The 23,129-nt window shown below is 40.6% G+C and overlaps 1 protein-coding gene across 2 annotated transcripts in view; it reads right to left on the bottom strand.

The window, feature by feature from the left end:
- Positions 1-636: 636 nt before the first annotated feature.
- The window catches only part of MARCHF6 (membrane associated ring-CH-type finger 6), a 375,114-nt gene continuing 352,621 nt past the window's right edge, over positions 637-23,129 (bottom strand). For both annotated transcript variants that reach the window (XM_075826906.1, XM_075826903.1), the window contains exons 25-26: positions 4,779-4,914; positions 637-1,339 (exon numbers count right to left, since the gene is read on the bottom strand). In XM_075826906.1, the coding sequence (XP_075683021.1) occupies positions 1,243-1,339; positions 4,779-4,914 (233 nt within the window). In that variant the 3' untranslated portion in view covers positions 637-1,242. The remainder of the gene's footprint in view (positions 1,340-4,778; positions 4,915-23,129) is intronic.

Here is a 23,129-nt window from a genome sequence, read left to right on the forward strand (position 1 = left end):
TATCTTAACAAAATGCCACTGATCAATATTGACTAGTGGTTCCACCCTTGTCCAGGCCTCCCTGAGCACAGCACAGGATTTAGCTGCTGTTTGGTCACATCTGTCCTAAACTACACTAATCTGATCCCTCACTGCATCTTTCGCCTTCAGATTGATTAGCGAAACAAACCAACTCAGACTCATAAGGTTTAAAGAGAAAGTAACTTAAAAATGGCCCAAAGAGATAAAAAATTTATAATTTATACTTTAACTAAAGGCCCACAAGGGAACATAAACTGAGGCTATGTTTGCTATGAAATACACATTGAATTCAATGGGAAATACGCCATGTAGTTCAGACGAGTCCTATTTCTACACAGGTGAATTCAAATATGTAAGAAGTATATAATTTTGGGAATGTTCTGTTTAGCAACAGTATATATTTCTTTAGACGAAATAGGCTACATATTATTAAAAAGCAGTTTTTCTTGTAGCAATACATATGTAGCAGATTTTCCTTTTTAAAGTGTACTTTTATAGAACGTAAGAGTGCATCCACTGAACGCCCATCCTTCTTGAACAGCGTTGTCTTCCAAAATTTGGTCATCTGGGAATTAGTTACAACGGCAGGTAAACATGACAGAGGAACTGCAGGAGAACAGTGCTAAACCTTTAATAACTGTAGACATTCAAGTTTCACAGTTGCTATGGGAAAGTCATGTGACAGTGATGAGCATGCCTCATGTCTGTTTGTTACATTTCTATTTTCTGTTTTTAAAGGCCTCCTATATAGCCTGTATTTTCTTACATTTTATTCAACGTGCCCGAGGCATACTAGAAGAGAACAGATTTAAAGAATTTTGCTCATCTTGTTAGCCAGTAACAAGTTGAAGGATGAGAATACCTGTAGTGTCTATAATATTTGAATGTAATAAAAAAATACCCAGTTTTCCAACAGAAAACAAACTATCCACATATCAGCATTAAAGGGACACTCGGATTTAATAAATTAATTGTTTTTAAGATTTACAATAAAGATATTCACGAAATCCTTCATTAGATGTCCCACATTTTCCCACTCTGGTACACAATGTCCACACAAATTTAATGATGATAATGACAAAGCATTTGAGCATTTTAAAAAACATTCTCCGAGTTCTGTTGTAACATTATGAGAGTACTGAGCTGTAGACCACCAATGCTAATACATTCCTCTAAAAAAAAAGTCTCTGGAGGTATACAATTAGAACTTCTTTTTTCCTTTCACTCCTGTGCCAAATGAGAAGGAAATGTTAAAGGCGAAGTGTTTGATTTTCCAGATTTGCGTTCATAATTTACAAGACGTTGACCAACAAGATATCTAAAAACAGAAAAAAAAAAAAAGAAATAAACATAGGGACATACATTCATTTGGTTAATCACTTATACAAATCATTGCAGATCGATACCCCAAAGATCCGTAACAGAATTGAATGGGCCCATACGGTGCATCAGATATATGGAGGCTTCAGGAGTTTTTTTTTTCTTATTTTCCTCATGGACTCACAATACTGAATGCATTACTGTGTGTATAAGATCTTAAGGCAGATTTTTCCTCTCCCTGCACGCCGATGTTCGCGGGGTTTTTCGCCCGTGGCCATTGAGCGCCGCGGGCATAAAACGCTGCGAAATACGCTTTCTCTGCCTCCCATTGATGTCAATGGAAGGTCAGAGGCGTAAACGCCCGAAGATAGGGCATGTCCCTTCTTTCAATGGGAGGCATTTTAGGACCGTTTTTGACAAGTTTTGCGGCGCGGTTTACACGTCAAAAAACTCGTTAAAAAACTCAGTGTGAACATAGCCTAATAATTCTAATAATAATAATTCTAATAATAATAATTTGTTTACTCTATGAAATAGTAATGTGTACTGAACATAATACAAGTAAAAACTCAGGGGTTGCATCTGCTTTCTCTTGGTTCCATAACATTGTATATTACAATAAAGAACCACATGGTACAGAACACTCTTTACTAAAGCTACATATATTTATTATAAACGGATGATCAGAACATATTTAATTTTTTAGCGTTAAGGATAACGCTTCCACCCACCTGAATTTGGCATTCTGCATACGAGAATTTCCCCGGACAAAGCCAGAAGGTGAAATGTGAAACCTGATATATATCAAATAAAATTATGTGGAAGATTTTTATCTTTTAAAAATACCCCGAGTTTCAGGCAAGTCTGGACATATCCTGGTCGCTAGATCGCTCTGATGACTGGTGCACATTGACTTTACATGAGAAAATTTGAGGTGTTTGAAGCCGCCTCTAGGCAAGATTGCCGCATAACTGACATGGACGCTGAATCAAATGTATGCAGTGAGCTTCCCCTTGTGGCAGCAGAGTTTTACCATATAACTATTGCTAAATGAAGAGAAACCAGGGTTTTTGAAGCTCCTACTCCAAAGGTCCTACTTCGAAACCAATGCTTTTGTTATTGTTCCAATCATCTACAAAGAAAAATAAATGTACTTTGCAGATAGGATGAATTAAAATTATCCTATTTTGTAACAGACTGCTAACAAACCATGTATAGTATGATCCTGCAGTCATACTCCATTCCATCATTTACTAACAGATGTTAGCAAGATGTAAGGGATAGGTGGATAGAAATAGACTGCATACTTTTGCTAATGAAAAATAATTATTATAATTTTTTGCTAATAATCAAACAGCGCCTACAAAAGGTTTCTTACATGCATTGTTTACTATATAATTTTTTTGAGAATATTTGTTTTCTATGATGTTTTTGACATTGTTATATATGGAGCTAATAATATACATTTGTTCATAACGTAAATCTTTAATGCCTGATGAAGGTCTAGGATAAGAACGAAACGTTCACGGCCACTGGAATGAAAAAAAAAAATCAGTACTTTACTCCAAATTGGTGCGCAGAGTAACTTTTCTTATCTGTTATTGGGTTCGGCCCCTACTTATGCACCCTTCATGCCTAGCGGTGTCTGAACCACTAAAAACCTGCACGGGTCCACCACGGACGTGGAAATGTGCATTTTTTCCACGTCCGTGGTGGGCTACGTTCGTGTGAATGTAGCCTAAGGGTATGTGCACACACACTAATTACGTCCGTAATTGACGGATGTATTTCGGCCGCAAGTCCCGGACCGAACACAGTGCAGGGAGCCGGGCTCCTAGCATCATACTTATGTACGACTCTAGGAGTTCCTGCCTCCCCGTGGAACTACTGTCCCGTACTGAAAACATGATTACAGTACGGGACAGTTGTCCTGCAGCGAGGCAGGGACTCCTAGCATCGTACATAAGTATGATGCTAGGAGCCCGGCTCCCTGCAGTGTGTTCGGTCCGGTACTTGCGGCCGAAATACGTCCGTCAATTACGGACGTAATTAGTGTGTGTGCACATACCCTAAGACTCAAACAGGACATCTTCTCTAGTATAGAGGTGGCTTATAGCTTTAATCCAGGTTGAGCAGGATGGCATATTCAGATCATGACCAAGTTAAATCTATAGTCTAACTTAATGAATCAAGTGATAAATGAATCATCTTATGTTCTTACAGGGATCTCTTTAGAACTAGCATAGACACGCAGGGGAGCTTTGCAGTGTAGGGGAGCAGATGATTTTTTTTTTTCTGGCTGAGCGAGGTGTTGTGTGTGTGTTGGTGGTGGATAAGTGCTGTATTAAATTTCTGACAGCTCTGCTATTGTTCCAGGGCATTTTAAGAAGGAGAAAGAACTCCAAGAGTTAATATCAAACTTTGGCTAACGCCAGCGGGACCCGGTCTCATTGACTTTCTTAAGAATTTGGTGAAGTCCATTTTTTTTCACAATAATTGTTCTTTCTTTGTTTTATAAGTCGCATGTCGCATGACTGTCAGTTGTTAATTAAAACTGTTCATGTAATAAACAAAATGAGGTAGTTGATAAAGAAAAATAATCACAGTTTTTTTTGCTAATAATCAATTCCCAATATTATGTTCTTATGCCATATATGTATGAAATTGCTTATAAGTTTGTTAACCTTGATAGTCTTAGAAGGAATTCTTGAAATAATGTCTGCTCCCTACCTTCGTTCACATCTGCTTCGGGGTTCTGTTCGTGGGTTCCATCAGACCTTTCTCTCAGGGGAACCCACAGCTTTCCGTTTGCATTACCATTGATTTCAATGGTAACACTTCCATTGCTAATGGTTTTCGTTTGTCTCCGTTCCGTAAGTTTTCAGTTTTTTTTGCGGAATCAATAGCGTAGGCAATTGCGCTACTGATTCTGCCAAAACAACGTAAACCTTACAGAACGCATCAAACGGAAACCATTAGCAACGGAAGTGTTACCATTGAAATCAATGGTAATGCAAACGGAAAGCTATGGTTTCCATTTGTGGGTTCCCCTGACGGAAAGGTATGACGGAACCCACGGACGGGACCCCGACGGAGATGTGAACAAAGCCTAAGGGGGGTAATCATGTCAAGATAAGGTTATCAGCTTTTCATTTTCTTCCACCAGGAGACAAGAGTTTCTTCAGGATTTCCTAATCACCATCAGACTATACAGAGTATGTTTGTAGTCTGCTGCAAGGGAGACCTTGTCCACATGAGCTGCATACATAAAACTAGATATGATTATTTGCAACATAGCAGGGTATTTTTTTTTTAGATAGTGGTACAATAACATTTTTTTATACATTTTATTGGATAATTACTTATCACACTAGAATTCAGCCTATAAAAAAAATGAATAACATTTTAAACTGCTATTATATAAAAGATGTTCATACTTGTCATTCTTAATGTGTTCATAGAGCCGCTTAAACTGTCGCATTTGGAAAGAGAGTATCCCCAATAATATCACCACCATCAGCAAGAATGGATACATGCGACGCTGCACTAGATTCTGCATTTCAGAGGTTACACCTGTGGGGTAAAGATATATTTAATACATTAGCATAAAAAGCAGTCCATTATACATTACTCCAAAATTCACAAGTAGATGCATCTATGTTTTAATTAGGCTATGTTCATACCATGTTTTGTCATTACATCTGACAAATTTGTTTACCAAAATGTAAAAAAGTAAATGGTAATGTTCTTATAGGCTTGGTCCAAGCCAAGGTAAAAACAAAATGCCTGAAAATAGTTTATAGTAGAGGGAGAGTTTTGGGCAGAGCTTTACATTTCAACTTACCCTGGAGTTAGGGCTGGGCGATTCTAGCCTAAATCAAAATCACGATTAACTGCTTCCCGACCGCTCACTGTAAATTCACGTTGGCGCTTGCTGGGCTCTGTGCAGCACCGACCTGGTGGGTGTTAACAGAGCGATCACACTGTTAACACCTGCCTCTGGTCCCGGGGACATGATTGGTTCAGGTCCCGATCATGAGACATTGCAGGGAAAGTTTGTTGTAGCAATCAAACTTTCCCGGGAGCGAACGCGGGTGCCGTCGCTTGCTGTCATGGCAACCGGAGGCCATACTAGTCTCAGAAGCCATTGCCTCCAGCTGGTCCTCATATGCTTTCGGTCAGTGCGTCTGTCAGCGTCACACTGCCTGTTATAATACATTACGCTACAAAGGTAATGTCATGTATTATAGCAGCGATCAGAGCTGCAGGTCTTCAAGTCCCCTAGTTGGGCAAAAAGTTATAAGTTAAAAAAAACGGCTTTTTTCCTATACGTCTTTTATTTTAGGAAAAAACATGAAAACGTTAAAAAAAAAAAAAAAAGTACAAATATTTGGTATCACCGCGTTCGTACCCAAACTATAAAACTATAATGTTCTTTTTCCCGCACAGTGAACAATGCAAAAAAATATATATATAAAAAAAATACCAGAAACTCTATTTTTTGGCTACCACCCCTTACAAAATATAAAATAAAAAAGGGATTAAAAAGTCACATTTCCCCTAAAATAGTACCAATACAAACTACAACCCATCTCGCAAAAAACAAGCCCTTACACAGCTTTTCTGACTAAAACATAAAAAAGTTACTGCCATCAGAATATGGTGACACAAAGAATACATTTTAGAAAAAAGTTAATTTACTGTGCAAATGCTGCAAAAAAGAAAAAGACCCATATTATATATATATATACACACACACACATACATACATACATACATACACACACACACTACCATTCAAAAGTTTAGGGTCACTTAAAAATTTCCTTATTTTTACAAGAAAAGCACAGTTTTTTTCAATGAAGATAACATTAAATTAATCAGAAATACACTCTATACATTGTTAATGTGCTAAATGACTATTCTAGCTGCAAACGTCTGGTTTTTAATGAAATATCTACATAGGTGTATAGAGGCCCATTTCCAGCAACCATCACTCCAGTGTTCTAATGGTACATTGTGTTTGCTAACTGTGTTAGAAGGCTAATGGATGATTAAAAAACACTTGAAAACCCTTGTGCAATTATGTTAGCACCGCTGTAAACAGTTTTTCTGTTTAGAGGAGCTATAAAACTGACCTTCCTTTGAGCTAGTTGAGAATCTGGAGCATTACATTTGTGGGTTCGATTAAACTCTCAAAATGGCTAGAAAAAGAGAGCTTTCATGTGAAACTCGACAGTCTATTCTTGTTCTTAGAAATGAAGGCTATTCCATGCGAGAAATTGCCAAGAAACTGAAGATTTCCTACAACGGTGTGTACTACTCTCTTCAGAGGACAGCACAAACAGGCTCTAACCAGAGTAGAAAGAGAAGTGGGAGGCCCCGCTGCACAACTGAGCAACAAGACAAGTACATTAGAGTCTCTAGTTTGAGAAATAGACGCCTCACAGGTCCTCAACTGGCAGCTTCATTAAATAGTATCCGCAAAACGTCAGTGTCAACGTCTACAGTGAAGAGGCGACTCCGGGATTCTGGCCTTCAGGGCAGAGTGGCAAAGAAAAAGCCATATCTGAGACTGGCTAATAAAAGGAAAAGATTAATATGGGCAAAAGCACACAGACATTGAACAGAGGAAGATTGAAAAACAGTGTTATGGACAGACGAATCGAAGTTTGAGGTGTTTGGATCACACAGAAGAACATTTGTGAGACGCAGAACAACTGGAAAGATGCTGGAAGAGTGCCTGACGCCATCTGTCAAGCATGGTGGAGGTAATGTGATGGTCTGGGGTTGCTTTGGTGTTGGTAAAGTGGGAGATTTGTACAAGGTAAAAGGGATTTTGAATAAGGAAGGCTATCACTCCATTTTGCAACGCCATGCCATACCCTGTGGACAGTGCTTGATTGGAGCAAATTTCATCCTACAACAGGACAAGGACCCAAAGCACACCTCCAAATTATGCAAGAACTATTTAGGGAAGAGGCAGGCAGCTGGTATACTATCTGTAATGGAGTGGCCAGCGCAGTCACCAGATCTCAACCCCATAGAGCTGTTGTGGGAGCAGCTTGACCGTATGGTACGCAAGTAGTGCCCATCAAGCCAATCCAACTTGTGGGAGGGGCTTCTGGAAGCATGGGGTGAAATTTCTCCTGATTACCTCAGCAAATTAACAGCTAGAATGCCAAAGGTCTGCAATGAGGTAATTGCTGCAAATGGAGCATTCTTTGACGAAAGCAAAGTTTGAAGGAGAAAATTATTATTTCAAATAAAAATCATTATTTCTAACCTTGTCAATGTCTTGACTATATTTTCTAGTCATTTTGCAACTCATTTGATAAATATAAGTGTGAGTTTTCATGGAAAACACAAAATTGTCTGGGTGACCCCAAACTTTTGAACGGTAGTGTGTGTATATATATATATATATATATATATATATATATATATATATATATATATATATATATATATGGTATCGCCATAATCATATCAACCTGCAGAAAAAGTTAAATTGTCAATTATAGCGCACGGTGAATGCTGTAAAAAATAAAGCATTTAAAATGCCAAAATCGCTGTTTTTTGGTCACCTTAGCTCTCAAAAAAGATGTAATAAGTGATCAAAAAGTTGTATGTACCAATAAAAACGACAGTTTGTCCCGCCAAAAATAAGCCCTTACACCGCTCAATCAACCAAAAAATAAAAAAGTTTTGGCTCTCAGAATGTGGTGAAACAAAATAATTTTTTTTAACAAGTAGTTTCTTCATTATAAAAGAAGCCAAACATAAAAAAAAAAAACGATATAAATTTGGTATCACCGTAATCGTATTTAGCCGCAGAATAAAGTTAAGGTGTCGTTTTTACTGGACGGTGAAAGCCGTAAAAACGAAACCCAAAAAGCAAAGGAGGAATCACAGTTTTTTCCCGTTTCACCCCGCAAAGAATTTTATTTTCGGTTGCCCAGTACATTATACTTTGGTACTTTAAATGATGTCAATAGAATCTACAACTCCTGCCGCAAAAATTAAGCCCTCAACACTCTATTGACGGAAAAATTGATGGCTCTTGGAATGCGGGGAGTAAAAAAACTAAAATGGTAAAGCAAAAAAGGATCAGTCCTGAAAAGGTTCATTAATTTCTAATGAAAGCCCATTTATGACCACGTGGGGTATTACCGTAATCAGGAAAAATTGCTTTACAAACTATTGGGGTGCTTTTTCTCCTTTATCGTTTGTGAACCTGAAAATGTCAACATTTTAGTGGAAAAAATGTTGATATTCATTTTCACGGCCTAATTCCACTAAATTCTTCAAAAAACCTGTGGGGTGAAAAGGCTAGAAAAATCACCTCATCATCCCCGTGTATTACCCCATCATCCCTGTATATAACCTCCATCATCCGTGTATTACCTCACCATCCCTGTATATAACCGCCATAATCCCTATGTATTACCTCATCATCCCTGTGTATTACCCCCATCATCCCTGTATATTACCTCACCATTCCTGTATAAAACTGCCATCATCCCTGTGTTTTACCGCATTATATAACCCCCATCATCCCTGTATATAACCCCCATCATCCCTGTATATAACCCCCATCATCCCTGTATATAACCCCCATCATCCTGTGTATTACCCCAAATATCCTATACAGGGATGAAGGTGGTTATACACAGCGATAATGGGGGTAATACACAGGGATGATGGGGGTTATACACAGGGATCATGGGGGTTATACACAGGGATTATGGGGGTTATACACAGGGATCATGGGGGTTATACACAGGGATCATGGGGGTTATACACAGGGATCATGGGGGGTATACACAGGGATCATGGGGGTTATACACAGGGATCATGGGGGTTATACACAGGGATCATGGGGGTTATACACAGGGATGATGACCCCATCATCCCTGTGTATAACCCCCATCATCCCTGTATATTACCTTATTATCCCTTTGTATAACCCCCATCATCCTGTGTATTATCCCCATTATCCCTGTGTATTACCCCAAACATCCTTAACATGGATGAAGGTGCATATAGACATCGATAATGAGGTTGACGGGGGTTAGACACAGGGATGACGGGGGTTAGACACAGGGATGACGGGGGTTAGACACAGGGATGACGGGGGTTAGACACAGGGATGACGGGGGTTAGACACACGGATGACGGGGGTTAGACACACGGATGACGGGGGTTATACACCGGGATGACGGGGGTTATACACAGGGATGATGGCCCCATCATTCCTGTATATAACCTCATTATCCCTGTATATAACCCCCATCATCCCTGTATATTACCTTATTATCACTTTGTATAACCCCCATCATCCTGTGTATTATCCCCATTATCCCTGTGTATTACCCCAAACATCCTTAACATGGATGAAGGTGCATATAGACATCGATAATGAGGTTGACGGGGGTTAGACACAGGGATGATGGGGGTTAGACACAGGGATGACGGGGGTTAGACACAGGTATGACGGGGGTTAGACACAGGTATGACGGGGGTTAGACACAGGGATGACGGGGGTTAGACACACGGATGACGGGGGTTATACACAGGGATGACGGGGGTTATACACAGGGATGACGGGGGTTATACACAGGGATGATGGCCCCATCATTCCTGTATATAACCTCATTATCCCTGTATATAACCCCCATCATCCCTGTATATAACCCCATCCAAGTATTTATATAACCCCTGGGATAACTGTATATACCATTGCCAGGTAGGATTCAGACTAGGTAATTGACAGCGCCCAGTAGTCCCCTGTGATAATGGTCTCCCCAATACCAGGCACAAGTAGCAGCGAAATGGACATTACCAACAGGGGATGACATTAAATGTATAGTAGACACAGGGGCGAGCCGGAAAATGTTCAGAAAACGTGACATGCCACCCAAATTAGGGACTTCTATAACAATACCAAGGACTGGACATTGAGGGGTAACGCATCCGTTAAGACAGACTAAAACACTTACGATTCGACTGGAGCACACTGTAGACCTCTGTGTACAACATTTAGTCTCAGACATATACCCAGTAAACCTACTCGGATATGACATATTGTCAGAAGTCCAAGCAGTCATCCGCTATGGACCCAAAGGGATGGAGGTCCCCTTCCAGAAGACATTCTGACTGCTTTAATCGGTGTAGTAGAAGACCGTTCATATGACCAGCATGAATTTGAAATTAAGACGTTATTAGCTGAAATACCATCTTCTCTATGAATTACAAGTAAAACTGATGTGGGAAACTTAAATGTCACCCCAGTAAAAGTGTCCTTAGCACCAGTTGTCGTCCCAGTTAAAAATCAGACCATATCCTTAAGGTAAGGAGCAGCAATTCGAGGAGAATATAGCTGCAGGTGTAATTAGGGAATGCAGATCACCTTACAATACACAGATGTTCCCGGTGGGAAAAAAAGACCCCATCAGGAGCCCCATACGCTTATCAAATGGTGCATGATCTCCGAGAAGTCAAGAAATAGATAGTGATTGACACACCAATAGTTCCAAAACCACACACATTACTTAACCAAATACCTCAGAATGCCACACGGTTTACAGTGATTGATTCGGCGAACACATTATTTTCGGTGCCAATACACAAGGACACAGGCAGTATTACTGGACTAAGTTGCCGCAAGGTGGGAGATACATCACCCTCTACTTTTTCTGAAGCTATGGCTTCAGTTCCCCTGTCCTGCCAACCAGAGAACTTGAACACTGTTACTGCAATATGTGGATGATTTGTTATTATCTGTAGTGGACAGGGACACTTGTCTAAAGGAAACACAATCACTACTTCTCTTTCTACACTAGGAAAGATACAAAGTACTCAGAAACAAGTGGCAGGTTGCACAACTAAGTGTAACCTTTCTAGGTCACTGCAACTCTTCCCTGACAAAGCATAGAACACATGAGAGGAAGGAGGCACTTTCCAAGGTAAACCCACCAACTACGGTTAGGAAATTACGCACCTCCCTAGGCTTGGTGGGATATTGCTGCGTGTGGATTGCGATGAAAGCTGCTCTCTGTAACAAGGGAGGTTTCAAAATGGCTGATGAAACGAAAAGCTGTTTTGAGCAGCTAAAGAATGCTGTGCTTGCAGCATCAGCGCTAGGAATTCCCAATTACAACCTGCCCTTCACACTTTTCTGTCATGAACACCAGGGACATGCACAAGGGGTGTTGACCCAGCACTATGGGGGAAAACAGAGACCCTTAGGCTACTACTCTACATAACTAGTCTCAGTTATCAGAGGAGCACAATCTTGAAAAGCAGTAGCAGCCTGTGCGGTGCTCAAAGACAAAGTTATTGACATTGTACTAGAACATACACTGGTGATACAAGTACCCCACTCAGTACAGGAATTGTTGTCACAAGCTAAGACTCACTAACACCACCTAATGTGACCATCAAAAGATGTATCACGTTCGCTGTATAGATTCAAAAAGACGATCGAGGTGGTCCCACAGATGCTCAATTGGGTTCAAGTCTGGCGAATAAGGGGGCCAGGGAAGTACTTGGACGTCTTGGTCGTGCTCTTCCAACCACTGTCGGACATTTCTAGCCGTGTGACATGTCGCATTGTCTTGCTGGAAGATTCCATCTGCCCCATGGAAGACAAACTGCATGTATGGGTGGACAGGATCCGCAATGATGGATTCATACCCAAATCGGTTGCTATCCACATGGATCAGTGGGCCCAGAAATTGGCATGAAAAAATTCCCCAGACATAACGCTGCCGCCATTAGCTTGTGTTCTTCCAGCAATGGTTGCAGGGTGTTTGTTCTCTGATGTTTCTCGCTTAACCTGCCAACGTCCATCCGTTTGATGAAGCAGAAAACGTGCCTCATCGGAGGAGGCAACCCTCTGCCAATCTCCGGTGGTCCAAATACCATACTACCGTGCAAATTGAAGCCTTTTTTCCAATGCACCTTCGTTAGCATAGAAGAAGTGACCATCCGTCTGCTTCGGAGCCCCATACGCAGTAGAGTTCGCTGAACTGTTGTTTTAGACACTCATCTGTTAGCCCCCTGGTTGATTTTCACAGTGAGCTGCTCCACTGTAGCGTGTTGTTTGGCCCTCGCGCACCTTCATAGCTGACGTTCACCTCTGACATCAACGGCACGTGGTGCTCTGCAGTTTCCACGTCAGTTATTCTCAATGGTTTCATTTGTCCACTTATGATGCACTTTCACCACAGCAGCACGCAAGCATTTCACAAACTGCGCTGTTTGAGAAATACTGCCACCCTTGGCCCGAAAGCCAATAATCATCCCTTTTTTGCAACTCTGATAAATCGCCTCTTTTACCCATGTCAACAACGAGTGATGTGCTCAGACACACCTATCGAACACCTTATATACCCACCAAGTTAGCCCTTGACACAAATTCCTTCATGGGCTATGCTCTGCCGACGTCGAAAGTAGGAGATGGTCATAATAATGTGAATCGACAGTGTACAATTGCCAAAGGTGGATACCTATGAGTATGCTTTGGTATACATTGATCTTTTCTCTGGATGGCCTGAGGCATGGCCTACTACTAAAGCCACAGCAAAAACCGTATAAAAAAAACAACTAATGTCAGAAATGGGGTGCAGATATGGTGTACGTGAGGGTATAGAAAGTGAAAAAGTACACACTTCACTGGAGAAGTACTTCAAGAAATAATGACAGCCTTAGGGATCACACAAGCATTCTATACGCCATACCACCCACAAAGCAGTGGAAAGTTTTAAAGATTAGATGGAACATTAAAGTTGAAAATTCAGAAATCAATGACAGAGATGGGAAAACAATGGCCAGAGTGTCTCACACTATACTCCGTTAGAACTACACCCAACGGAAAGACTACACTTAGACTTATGAAGTGTTATTTGGTGGACCACCAAAGACAGGCTTATACTTTCCACAGTAATTGCAGAATTTACATTCAGATTTGACTACATATGCAAGTGCATTACAAAAGAAATTACAACAGGTACATAACCGTGTTTTTAGATCAGATAAGAGAGACTTTATTGATCCCATAGGGAAATTAAAGGGGTTTTCCAATCCTTTTTTTTTTTTTTTTTAAATCAATGCAATGTTCCTCTATTAATATATTAGTGCACTCTGACTAGCTTTTTCTTGATAATAAATGGTTTTAGTAACATTACTCCCTATTGTTTACCTTGAGAGGTTTGTTTTGCTCAGTAAGTTCATTCCTCTTCTCTTCCTGTGTTTCTCCTCCCTGCATGCACTGCTCTAGTCCCAGCATGCAATGTGCATGCAGCAGTGCACTTGCTCCGCCTACTACACCCAGCTCTACTAACTTCTGCAATCTCAGTCTTCATTTTGGTGCTCTCATTCTATTACTGATAGCACAAGCTGAAATCACTGGATATCTGCGTTTTTAACCTCTTAACGCCGAAGGGCGGATATATCAGTCCTCTGCAGCTGCTAGTTCGCGCAGGAGGAGGGATATATCCGTCCTGTGATGGCGCGGGTACTGCCAGTGTACCCACACGATCAGCGGCAGGAGCACGGCTGTTATACACAGCCTGGCTCCTGCTGCAACTGCGGGAATCGAAGTGCGCTCCGATTCCGGCAGTTTAACTCATTAAATGCCGCTGTCAATAGTGACAGCGGCATCTAATGTGTTTGACAGAGGGAGGGAGCTCCCTCTGTTTTATACTGACAGGCAATAATGCTTTGGTATACGAAGTATACCAAAGCATTATATATGCGATCGGCACATCGCATAGTGAAGTCCCATGGTGGGACTAAAAAAAAAATGTCAATCCGTTAAATAAAGTTGGTGAAAAAACAAAAAAAAAATTACAGTGAAAATCAAATAAAACTACTTTTTTTGCCCAAAAAGTGTTTTTTTTAAAGTAAAAGTGTCAAAACAAATCACACATACACATATATGGTATCCCCGCGATCGTAACCACTTGAACAATAAAATTAACACATTAATTAAACCGCTGGATGAACGGCGTCCAAAAAAACAACGGCAAAATTCGCTCTTTTCTCCCATTCCCACCATAAAAAATTAAATAAAAATTAATCTAAGTCCTATGTACCCCAAAATAGTACTAATGAAAACTACACATTGTCCCGCAAAAATCAAGCCCACGTACGGCCACATAGACGGAAAAATAAAACCGTTACGGCTCTTGGAATGCGACGATGCAAAAACAAGTAATTTTTTTCTAAAAGGGTTTTTATTGTGCAAACGTAGGAAAACATATAAAACCTTTACATATTTGGTATCCCCGTAATCGTGTCGACCCATAGAATAAAGTTAACATGTTATTTACGCTGCATAGTAAACGGCGTAAATTTATAACGTGAAAATCAATGCTGGAATAGCTGCTTATTTTCAATTCTCTCCTAAAATAAAGTTAATCAATATATTAAAAGCATCTAAAAATGGTGGAATTACAAAATAAAACTTGTCCCGCAAAAAACAAGCCCTTATACGGCTATGTCGACGGAATAAAAAAAAAGTTACGACTCTTGGAATGTGACCGTGAAAAAAACAAAAATAATCCTTGGTCATTAACGTGCAAAATGGCCCGGTCATTAAGGGGTTAAACGGTTTGAAGAGGTCTTCTGGTACCAAAACAGTGGAAACCCCCAAAAGGTGCCCCCATTTTGGAAACTAGACCCCTTGAGGAATCCATTGTAGTTTTCTTGGGGTGCATGCGGCTTTTTGATCAGTTTTTATTCTATTTTTAAGTGGCGTGGTGACTAAAAAAACAGCAATTCTACAATTGTTTTTTATTCTATTTGTGTTACAGCATTCACCGTGCGCTATAAATGACATATTCACTTTATTCTGCGGGGCGATACGATTAGGGCTCATTTACACGAGCGTGTTATACATCCGTGCAATGCGCGTCGCAGGGACCTATGTTAGTCTATGGGGCCGTGCAGCCAGGTGGGTGTGATTTTCACGCAGCGTATGTCCGCTGCATGAAACGCACGACGTCCTATATTTGTGCGCTGTTCGCACATCACGCACCCATTGAAGTCAATGGGTGTGTGAAAACCACGCATGTCGCACGGAAGCAATTCCGTGGGACGCGCGTGATTCGCGCAACAGCACTGTAAAGGATGAATGAAAACAGAAAAGCACCACGTTCTTTTCTGTTTACAAACATCCAAACGGAGTGTCAAAATGATGGCGGCTGCGCGAAAACCAGGCAGCCGCGCATCATAAAGGGCTGACACACGGAGCTGTTAATTGCCTTTTGCGCACGCAAAACGCCGCCCTTTTTGCTTGCACAAAATGCACACGCTCGTGTAAACTCGGCCTTACTGTGACACCAGATGTTTATAGTTCTTTTATGTCTTATGGCGTTTGCACAATAAAATACGTTTTGTAAAAAATCATTCACTTTTTGTGTTGCCTTATTCTAAGAGCAAGAACTTTATTATTTTTCCATCAATAAAGCCGTGCGAGGACTTATTTTTTGCGTAACGAACTGTAGTTTCGATGAGGACCATTTTTAGGTACATGCGACTTTTTGATCTATTTTTGATACATTTTTTGGGCGGTGAAGTGACCAAACAATTGTGATTTTGGTACGGTTTATTATTATTTTCTTTTACGGCGTTCACCGCGCGGGATAAATAACGAAATAATTTTGTAGTTCAGGCCGTTACGGACGCGGCGATACCAATTATGTATATTTTATTTATTTATATATTTTTATTAATAAAAAAGGACTGATAAGGGAAAAAAAGGGGATTTTTTTTAACTTATATTTTCTTATTTTTACACATCTTTTTTTTTTACTTTATTACTTTGTCCCACAAGGGGACTTGAGGGCAGGAGGCCCTGATCGCTATTCTAATACTCTGCACTACATGCGTAGTGCAGTGTATTAGAACTGTCAGCTACTCACTGACAGCAAGCATAGTGGGTCCTGACTTTGTCAGGACCCATTAGGCTTCCGTCGATGGCATAGCCGGACGCCATTGTTTGGTGTCCGGTTGCCATAGTAACCATCGCCGGCCGCTATCGTGTAGCAGGCCGGCGATGGTAACTTAACCCCTAAAAAGCTGCGATCTCTATTGAACGCGGCTTTTAAGGGGTTAGACAGCGGGGACACAGCGATCGGTCCCCGCTGTAGGAGCTGCGGCAGCTGCTGTACGAGACAGCAGCTGTCACAGCTCCTGCACCTGTCGGGAAGACGGCCGAAACGGCCGTTATTCCCGCAACTTCGTATTGCGTCGGTAATTTATAAGGGGTTATAATTTCATAGAGCATGCGCGGTTGAGTGTGTTAACCACGCATGCTCTGAGATAAAGAAGCACGTGGTACGGTTACGTCATTTGTGACGTAACCGTACAGTGTGAAAGCCGGAAACCGGAAGCAAGGCAGAAGACTAAATGGACGGGTCTGCACAGGAAGTGCAGATTTTGCTTCACTAAGGGGGCGGTGACGGAGGAGGATATAAGACGCTACAGCCATCTGATGAAACGTAAGTACATTGTAAAGTTATATCATTTTCATTGTTTTATTTAAATAAATTTAATTTTTTAGTTCCGGAATACCCCTTTAAGAATAGTCAGAGTATGCTCCATTAAAAACCTCAACAAGGCAAAAACATAAAACGTAACAAATACATGAAAACATTACAATACATAAAAACAATACACAAAAACCGTATAAAACTCACTTAATTAATCTATCAATTTTTGACCATGCTAAACAGAGAGATAGCACTGGGCACAAAAAACCTCCTAAACCGCTCTTTACTACACCTAAGCTGGATAAAACGCCTACTAAACGCACTATGTTGCAAATTTCACAAATTACACAGTGGATGTTGAGGACACTTAACAATTCTATTAAACTTAGCGCTGCCATACCAACACACCACAGAAAACATGATAGCACTCCCAACAACAGATTCATAAAACATCTGTAAAAACTTATTACAGACATTAAAAGATGGTAATTGACTCAAAAAAAGTCGACTCGAACCCCTTTTGTACAGATTATCATAATTTAACTTCCAATTTAGTCCATTGTCAAGGTATACTCCCAGGTATAACTATCAACAACTGATACTTCCTCCCCACCAATAGTCACTGGATAAAATTCCGTCCTCCTTTTCTTACTGTAGTCAATCAATCAACTTGTTTTTCCGACGTTCAACACTAAACAGTTATCCTTGGACCAGGAACTGAACCTATCTACCAGCTTTCTATACTCATGATCATCCCTGTTCGTGATACACCCAACCACTACGAAGTCGTCCGAGTACGTTTGAAAATGACATTGAGGAGAATTATATTAAATTATATTCAGGAAAACAGCAGCACAGGCACAAAAAATTCTTCAGTGTGAAAGGACAACTCCCCAAACATGGGTGGTGCATGCAGCAAGGAATCCCAGGTCCAAGGGAGACAATCAATATGCAATCGAAGAAAGGCATGCAGCACTCAAGATAATCCAAAGAAGTGTATTTGATTTATTCACCAAGCATAAAAACACTTGCTAGCAAGTGTTTTTATGCTCGGTGAATAAATCAAATACACTTCTTTGGATTATCTTGAGTGCTGCAGTTCATATAATTCATATAAATTGGACTAGCTGTTGCGTAAAAGCACTGTATGAGATGCAGAAATGCAAAAGTTAGTCTTATGACTAATAATGAACAGGTATGGAGGAAAAGGTTTGGTTCCTACATACCTGCTAAAAATTGGGTCTTGCTACATCCTGACTCAATACAATGTATAGATACTTGGTCTGCAGGACAGGTCATACATTTCAATGTAACTTAAGAAAATTATCATGTGTAAATTTGTTGCATTACCAGTCGTTTTTGGACCACCTGTACATGAACCCGAGTATTAGTTGCCTAAGTTTGATGGCACCCACATACAGTTAGGTCCAGAATTATTTGGACAGTGACACAAGTTTTGGCATTTTAGCGGTTTACCAAAACATATTGAATATACAGATATTTAATCAATATGGGCTTAAAGTGCAGACTCCCAGCTTTAATTTGAGGATATTCACATCCTAATTTGAGGAAGAGTTTAGGAATTACAGCTCTTTAATATGTAGTTGCCACTTTTTCAAGGGACCAAAGGTAAATGGATAATTATCTGAAAAGCTATTTAATGGGCTGCATGGTCTATTCCCTCGTTAATCCATCAATTAAGCAGGTAAAAGGTCTGGAGTTGATTCCAGGTGTGGCATTTTCATTTGGCAGCTGTTGCTGTGAATCCACAACATAAGGTCAAAGGAGCTCTCAACGCAACTAAAACAGACCATCGTTAGGCTGAAAAAAATTAAGAAATCCATCAGAGAGATAGCAAAAATGTTAGGAGTGGCCAAATCAACAGTTTGGTACATGCTTGAAAAAAAAAAAAAGTGAACTTGTGAACTCCAAAAGACCTGGACATCCACAGAAGAAAACAGTGGTGGATGATCGTAGAATCCTTTCCATGGTGAAGAAAAACCCCTGTGAAGAACACGCTCCTGGAAGTCGGTGTATCAATATCTAAGTCTACCATAAAGAGAAGACTTCATAAAAGATCAAATACAGAGGGTTCACTACAAGGTGCAAAGTATTAATCAGCCTCAAAAATAGAAAAGCCAGATTAGACTTTGCCAAACAACATGTAAAGCCGCCGCCCTGTTCTAGAACAGCATTCTTTGGACAAATGAAACGAAGATCAACCTTTACCAGAATGATGGGAGGAAGAAAGTATGGAAGGGGCGTGGAACGGTTCATGATCCAAAGCACACCACATCCTCTGTAAAACATGGTGGAGGCAGTGTGATGGCATGGGCATGCATGGCTGCCAAAGGCACTGGGTCACTACTGTTTATTGATGATGTGACTGAAGACAGAAGCAGCCGGATGAATTCTGAAGTGTTCAGGGATAAACTTTCTACTCAGATTCAACCAAATGCAGCAAGGTTGATTGGATGTCGCTTCACAGTACAGATGGACAATGACCCAAAACATACTGCGAAAGAAACCCAGGAGTTTTTTAAGGCAAAGAAGTGGAATATTCTGCAATGGCCAAGTCAATCTCCAGATGTCAACCCGATAGAGCATGAATTTCACTTGCTTAAGACAAAACTTAAGGCAGAAAGACCCACAAACAAGCAACAACTGAAGACAGCTGCAAGTAAAGGGCTGGCAACGCATCACAAAGGAGGAAACCCAGCGTTTGGTGATGTCCATGGGTTCAGCGTTTGGTGATGTCCATGGGTTCCAGACTTCAGGCAGTCATTGCCTGCAAAGGATTCTCTATAAAGTATTAAAAATATATATATTTTTATTTATGGTAATGTTAATTTGTCCAATTACTTTTGAGCACCTGAAATGAGGAGGCGGTGTAGAAAAATGGTTGCAATTCCTAAAGGTTTCACAGGATATTTTTGTTCAACCCCTTGAATTAAACCTGAAAGTCTACACTTCAATTGCATCTCAGTTGTTTCATTTCAAATCCAATGTGGCCGCATGAAGAGCCCAAATCATGAAGATTGTGTCACTGTCCAAATACTTCTGGACCTAACTGTATATGCAGACTGGAATGCAGCAAGACTGCAGGAAGTTTATCAGGAAATTATGGTAACAATTCTGATATTTAAGGGATATGTTAGGGTTATGCTATTTCATAAAAATCATTCTGCTATGTCTATAAAGTGGCTATAAACTTCACGTTAATATTAATTTCAAATGTACTTCACTTTAATCCCTTAACCCCTTAAGAACGCAGCCTAGTTTTGGCCTTAAGGCTCAGAGCCCATTTTTCAAATCTGACATATTTCACTTTATGTGGTAATAACGTCGGAATGCTTAAACCTACCCAAGCGATTCTGAGATTGTTTTCTTGTGACACATTGGGCTTCATGTTCGTGGTAAAATTTGGTCGATATATTCAGTGTTTATTGGTGAAAAATTGCGAAATTTTGAGAAAATTTTGAAAAAATGGCATTTTTCAAAATTTAAATGCATCTGCTTGTAAAACAGACGGTTATACCACCCAAAATAGTTACTAGTTCACATTTCCCATATGTCTACTTTAGATTGGCATCGTTTTTTGAACATTCTTTTATTTTTCATGGACGTTACAAGGCTTAGAACATAAACAGCAATTTCTCATATTTTGAAGAAAATTTCAAAAGCCTTTTTTTTATGGTATCTCTTGAGTTCTGAAGTGGCTTTGTGGGGCCTATGTATTAGAAACCCTGATAAAACACCCCATTTTAAAAACTAGACCCCTCAAAGTATTCAAAACAGCATTTAGAAAGTTTTTTTAACCCTTCAGGCATTTCACAGGAATTAAAGCAAAGTGGAGGTGAAATTTGCAAATTTCCTTTTTCTTGCTGAATTTCAATTTTATTCATTTTTTTTCTGTAACACAGAAGGTTTTACCAGAGAAACACTACTAAATATGTATTTTCCAGATTCTACATTCTGCAGTTTTTAGAAATGTCCCACATGTGGCTCTAGTGTGCTCGTGGACTAAAACACAAGCCCTAGAAGCAAAGAAGCACCTAGTGCATTTTGAGTCCTCTTTTTTTATTAGAATATATTTTAGGCAGCATGCCAGGTTTGAAGAGGTGTTGAGGTGCCAAAACAGTAGGAATGCCCCAATAGTGACCCCATTTTGGAAACTACACCCCTCAAGGAATTCATTTATGGTTGTTGTTACCATTTTGACCGCACAGTTTTTTCACAGCACCTATTTGAATTGGGCTGTGAAATGAAAAAAATGTAATTTTTTCCAATAAAATGTCATTTGTGATCAAAATTTCTTATTTTCACAGGGAACAACATACCCCATTTTGTTGCCCAATTTGTCCTTAGTGTGGCAATACCCAATTTGTGGTGATAAACTGCCGTTTGGGCAAATGGGAGGGCTCAGAAGGAAAGGAGCGCTATGTGTTTGTTGGAGTCCAGATTTTGCTGGATTGGTTTTCGGGTGCCATGTCGCATTTGCAGAGCCTCAGAGGTATCAAAGCAATGGAAACCCACCAGAAGTGACCCTATTTTGGAAACTACACCCCTCAAGGAATTCATTTATTGGTGTTGTGACCATTTTAACCCCATAGTTTTTTCACAGAACTTATTTGAATTGGGCTGGGAATGAAAACAAAATTATTTTTTTCAAATAATATGTAGTTTTGGCTGAAAATTTCTTATTTTCACAAGAAACAAAATACCCCATTCTGTTGCGCAATTTGTTCTGAGTGCCGCAATACCCCATTTGTGGTGATAAACTGCCGTTTGGGCCCATGGGAGGGCTCAGAAGGAAAGGACCACCATTTGGCCTACTGGGGAATTTCTAGTGCGAAGTCATGTATGCAGAAGCCCCTGAGGTACCAGTACAGTTGAAACCCGCAAGAAGTGATAATAACTACACCCTTAAGGCATTCATCTAGAGGTGTAGTGAGCATTTTGACCGGAGACCTACACCCCATAAACTGTAATGTGGGTTCTCCCGGGTATGGCAATACCCTACATGTGGCTGTTATCAGCTGCCTGGGCACACAGCAGGGCTCAGAGGGGAAAGACGAGGGGGGATAAGCTGTGCGGAGTGCATCAGGGTAAGTAAAATTGGGGTAAATTATAAACCAAGGGATGTATGATAAATTTTAAAACACTCTTTCATACAGAGCTCTGGTTATTCGGGACACGTGTCACATTGATATATTGTGTCATCCCTTATCGCCCTCTTATAGCAGACTTTGCACCTCTTGACTTTTTCCCTTCTTGCCAGTTTGGGGAACTTCTCCTGGAAAGTGTTGCCGCCCTGGTACGATGCGTGTGGCCCCGCTTCCAGAAGTACTGGGTGCCCCCCCCTTCTTGGTCCCTAAAGATTAGGTTCTTGATAATCACCTCTTGAAATTCCAGGAAAGTTCCCGTCTGGCCTGCACATCGACGTAGCACGTACACAATGTACAAAGCCATCTGTATGATGTGCACGGCCAGCTTCTTAGACCACACCGCATGGCGCAGTAGGGCTTCAGGATTTGATCTTACAAGTCCATCCCTCCCATGTACCTATTGTAGTCCAGGATGCAGTCTGGTTTGGGGGTGGCCTTTCCTTCATATATCCTAAACCTGTAGGTATACCCTGATGCACTCTCGCACAGCTTATACATCTTCACACCATACCTTGCCCTCTTACCCGGCAGGTACTCGCGGAATTGAACCCTCCCTTTAAAATGTACCAGGGACTCATCAATAGAAATACACTTCTTGGGGTGTATGCTTGGGAAATCTGGGCACTGGAACGGTCTAATAGGGGTCTTCGTTTATACAAACGGTCAAAACTGGGGTCATCTCGGGTGGGCACGGCTCACTAGACCCCTCAAAGTATTCACAACAGCATTTAGAAAGTTTATGAACCCTTTAGGTGTTTCACAGAAATTTAGAGCAAAGTAGAGGTGAAATGTACATTTTTTTTTTGTCAGAAAATCCTCTTTATACCATTTTTTTATAACACAAAAGGATTTATCAGAGAAACGCAACTTAATACGTATTACCCAGATTCTGCAGTTTTGAGAAATATCCCACATGTGGCCCTAGTGCGGTAATGGACTGAAGGAGTGGCCTCAGAAGCAAAGGACAGCCTAGTGGATTTTGAGGCCTCTTTTTTATTAGGCACCATGTCCGGTTTGAAGAGGTCTTGTGGTGCCAAAACATTGGGAACCCCCCAAAAGTGACCCCAATTTGGAAACTAGACCCCTTGAGGAATCCATTGTAGTTTTCTTGGGGTGCATG

This window comes from Rhinoderma darwinii, chromosome 5 (assembly GCF_050947455.1).
Source record: "Rhinoderma darwinii isolate aRhiDar2 chromosome 5, aRhiDar2.hap1, whole genome shotgun sequence".
NCBI classification, from domain to species: domain Eukaryota; kingdom Metazoa; phylum Chordata; class Amphibia; order Anura; family Rhinodermatidae; genus Rhinoderma; species Rhinoderma darwinii.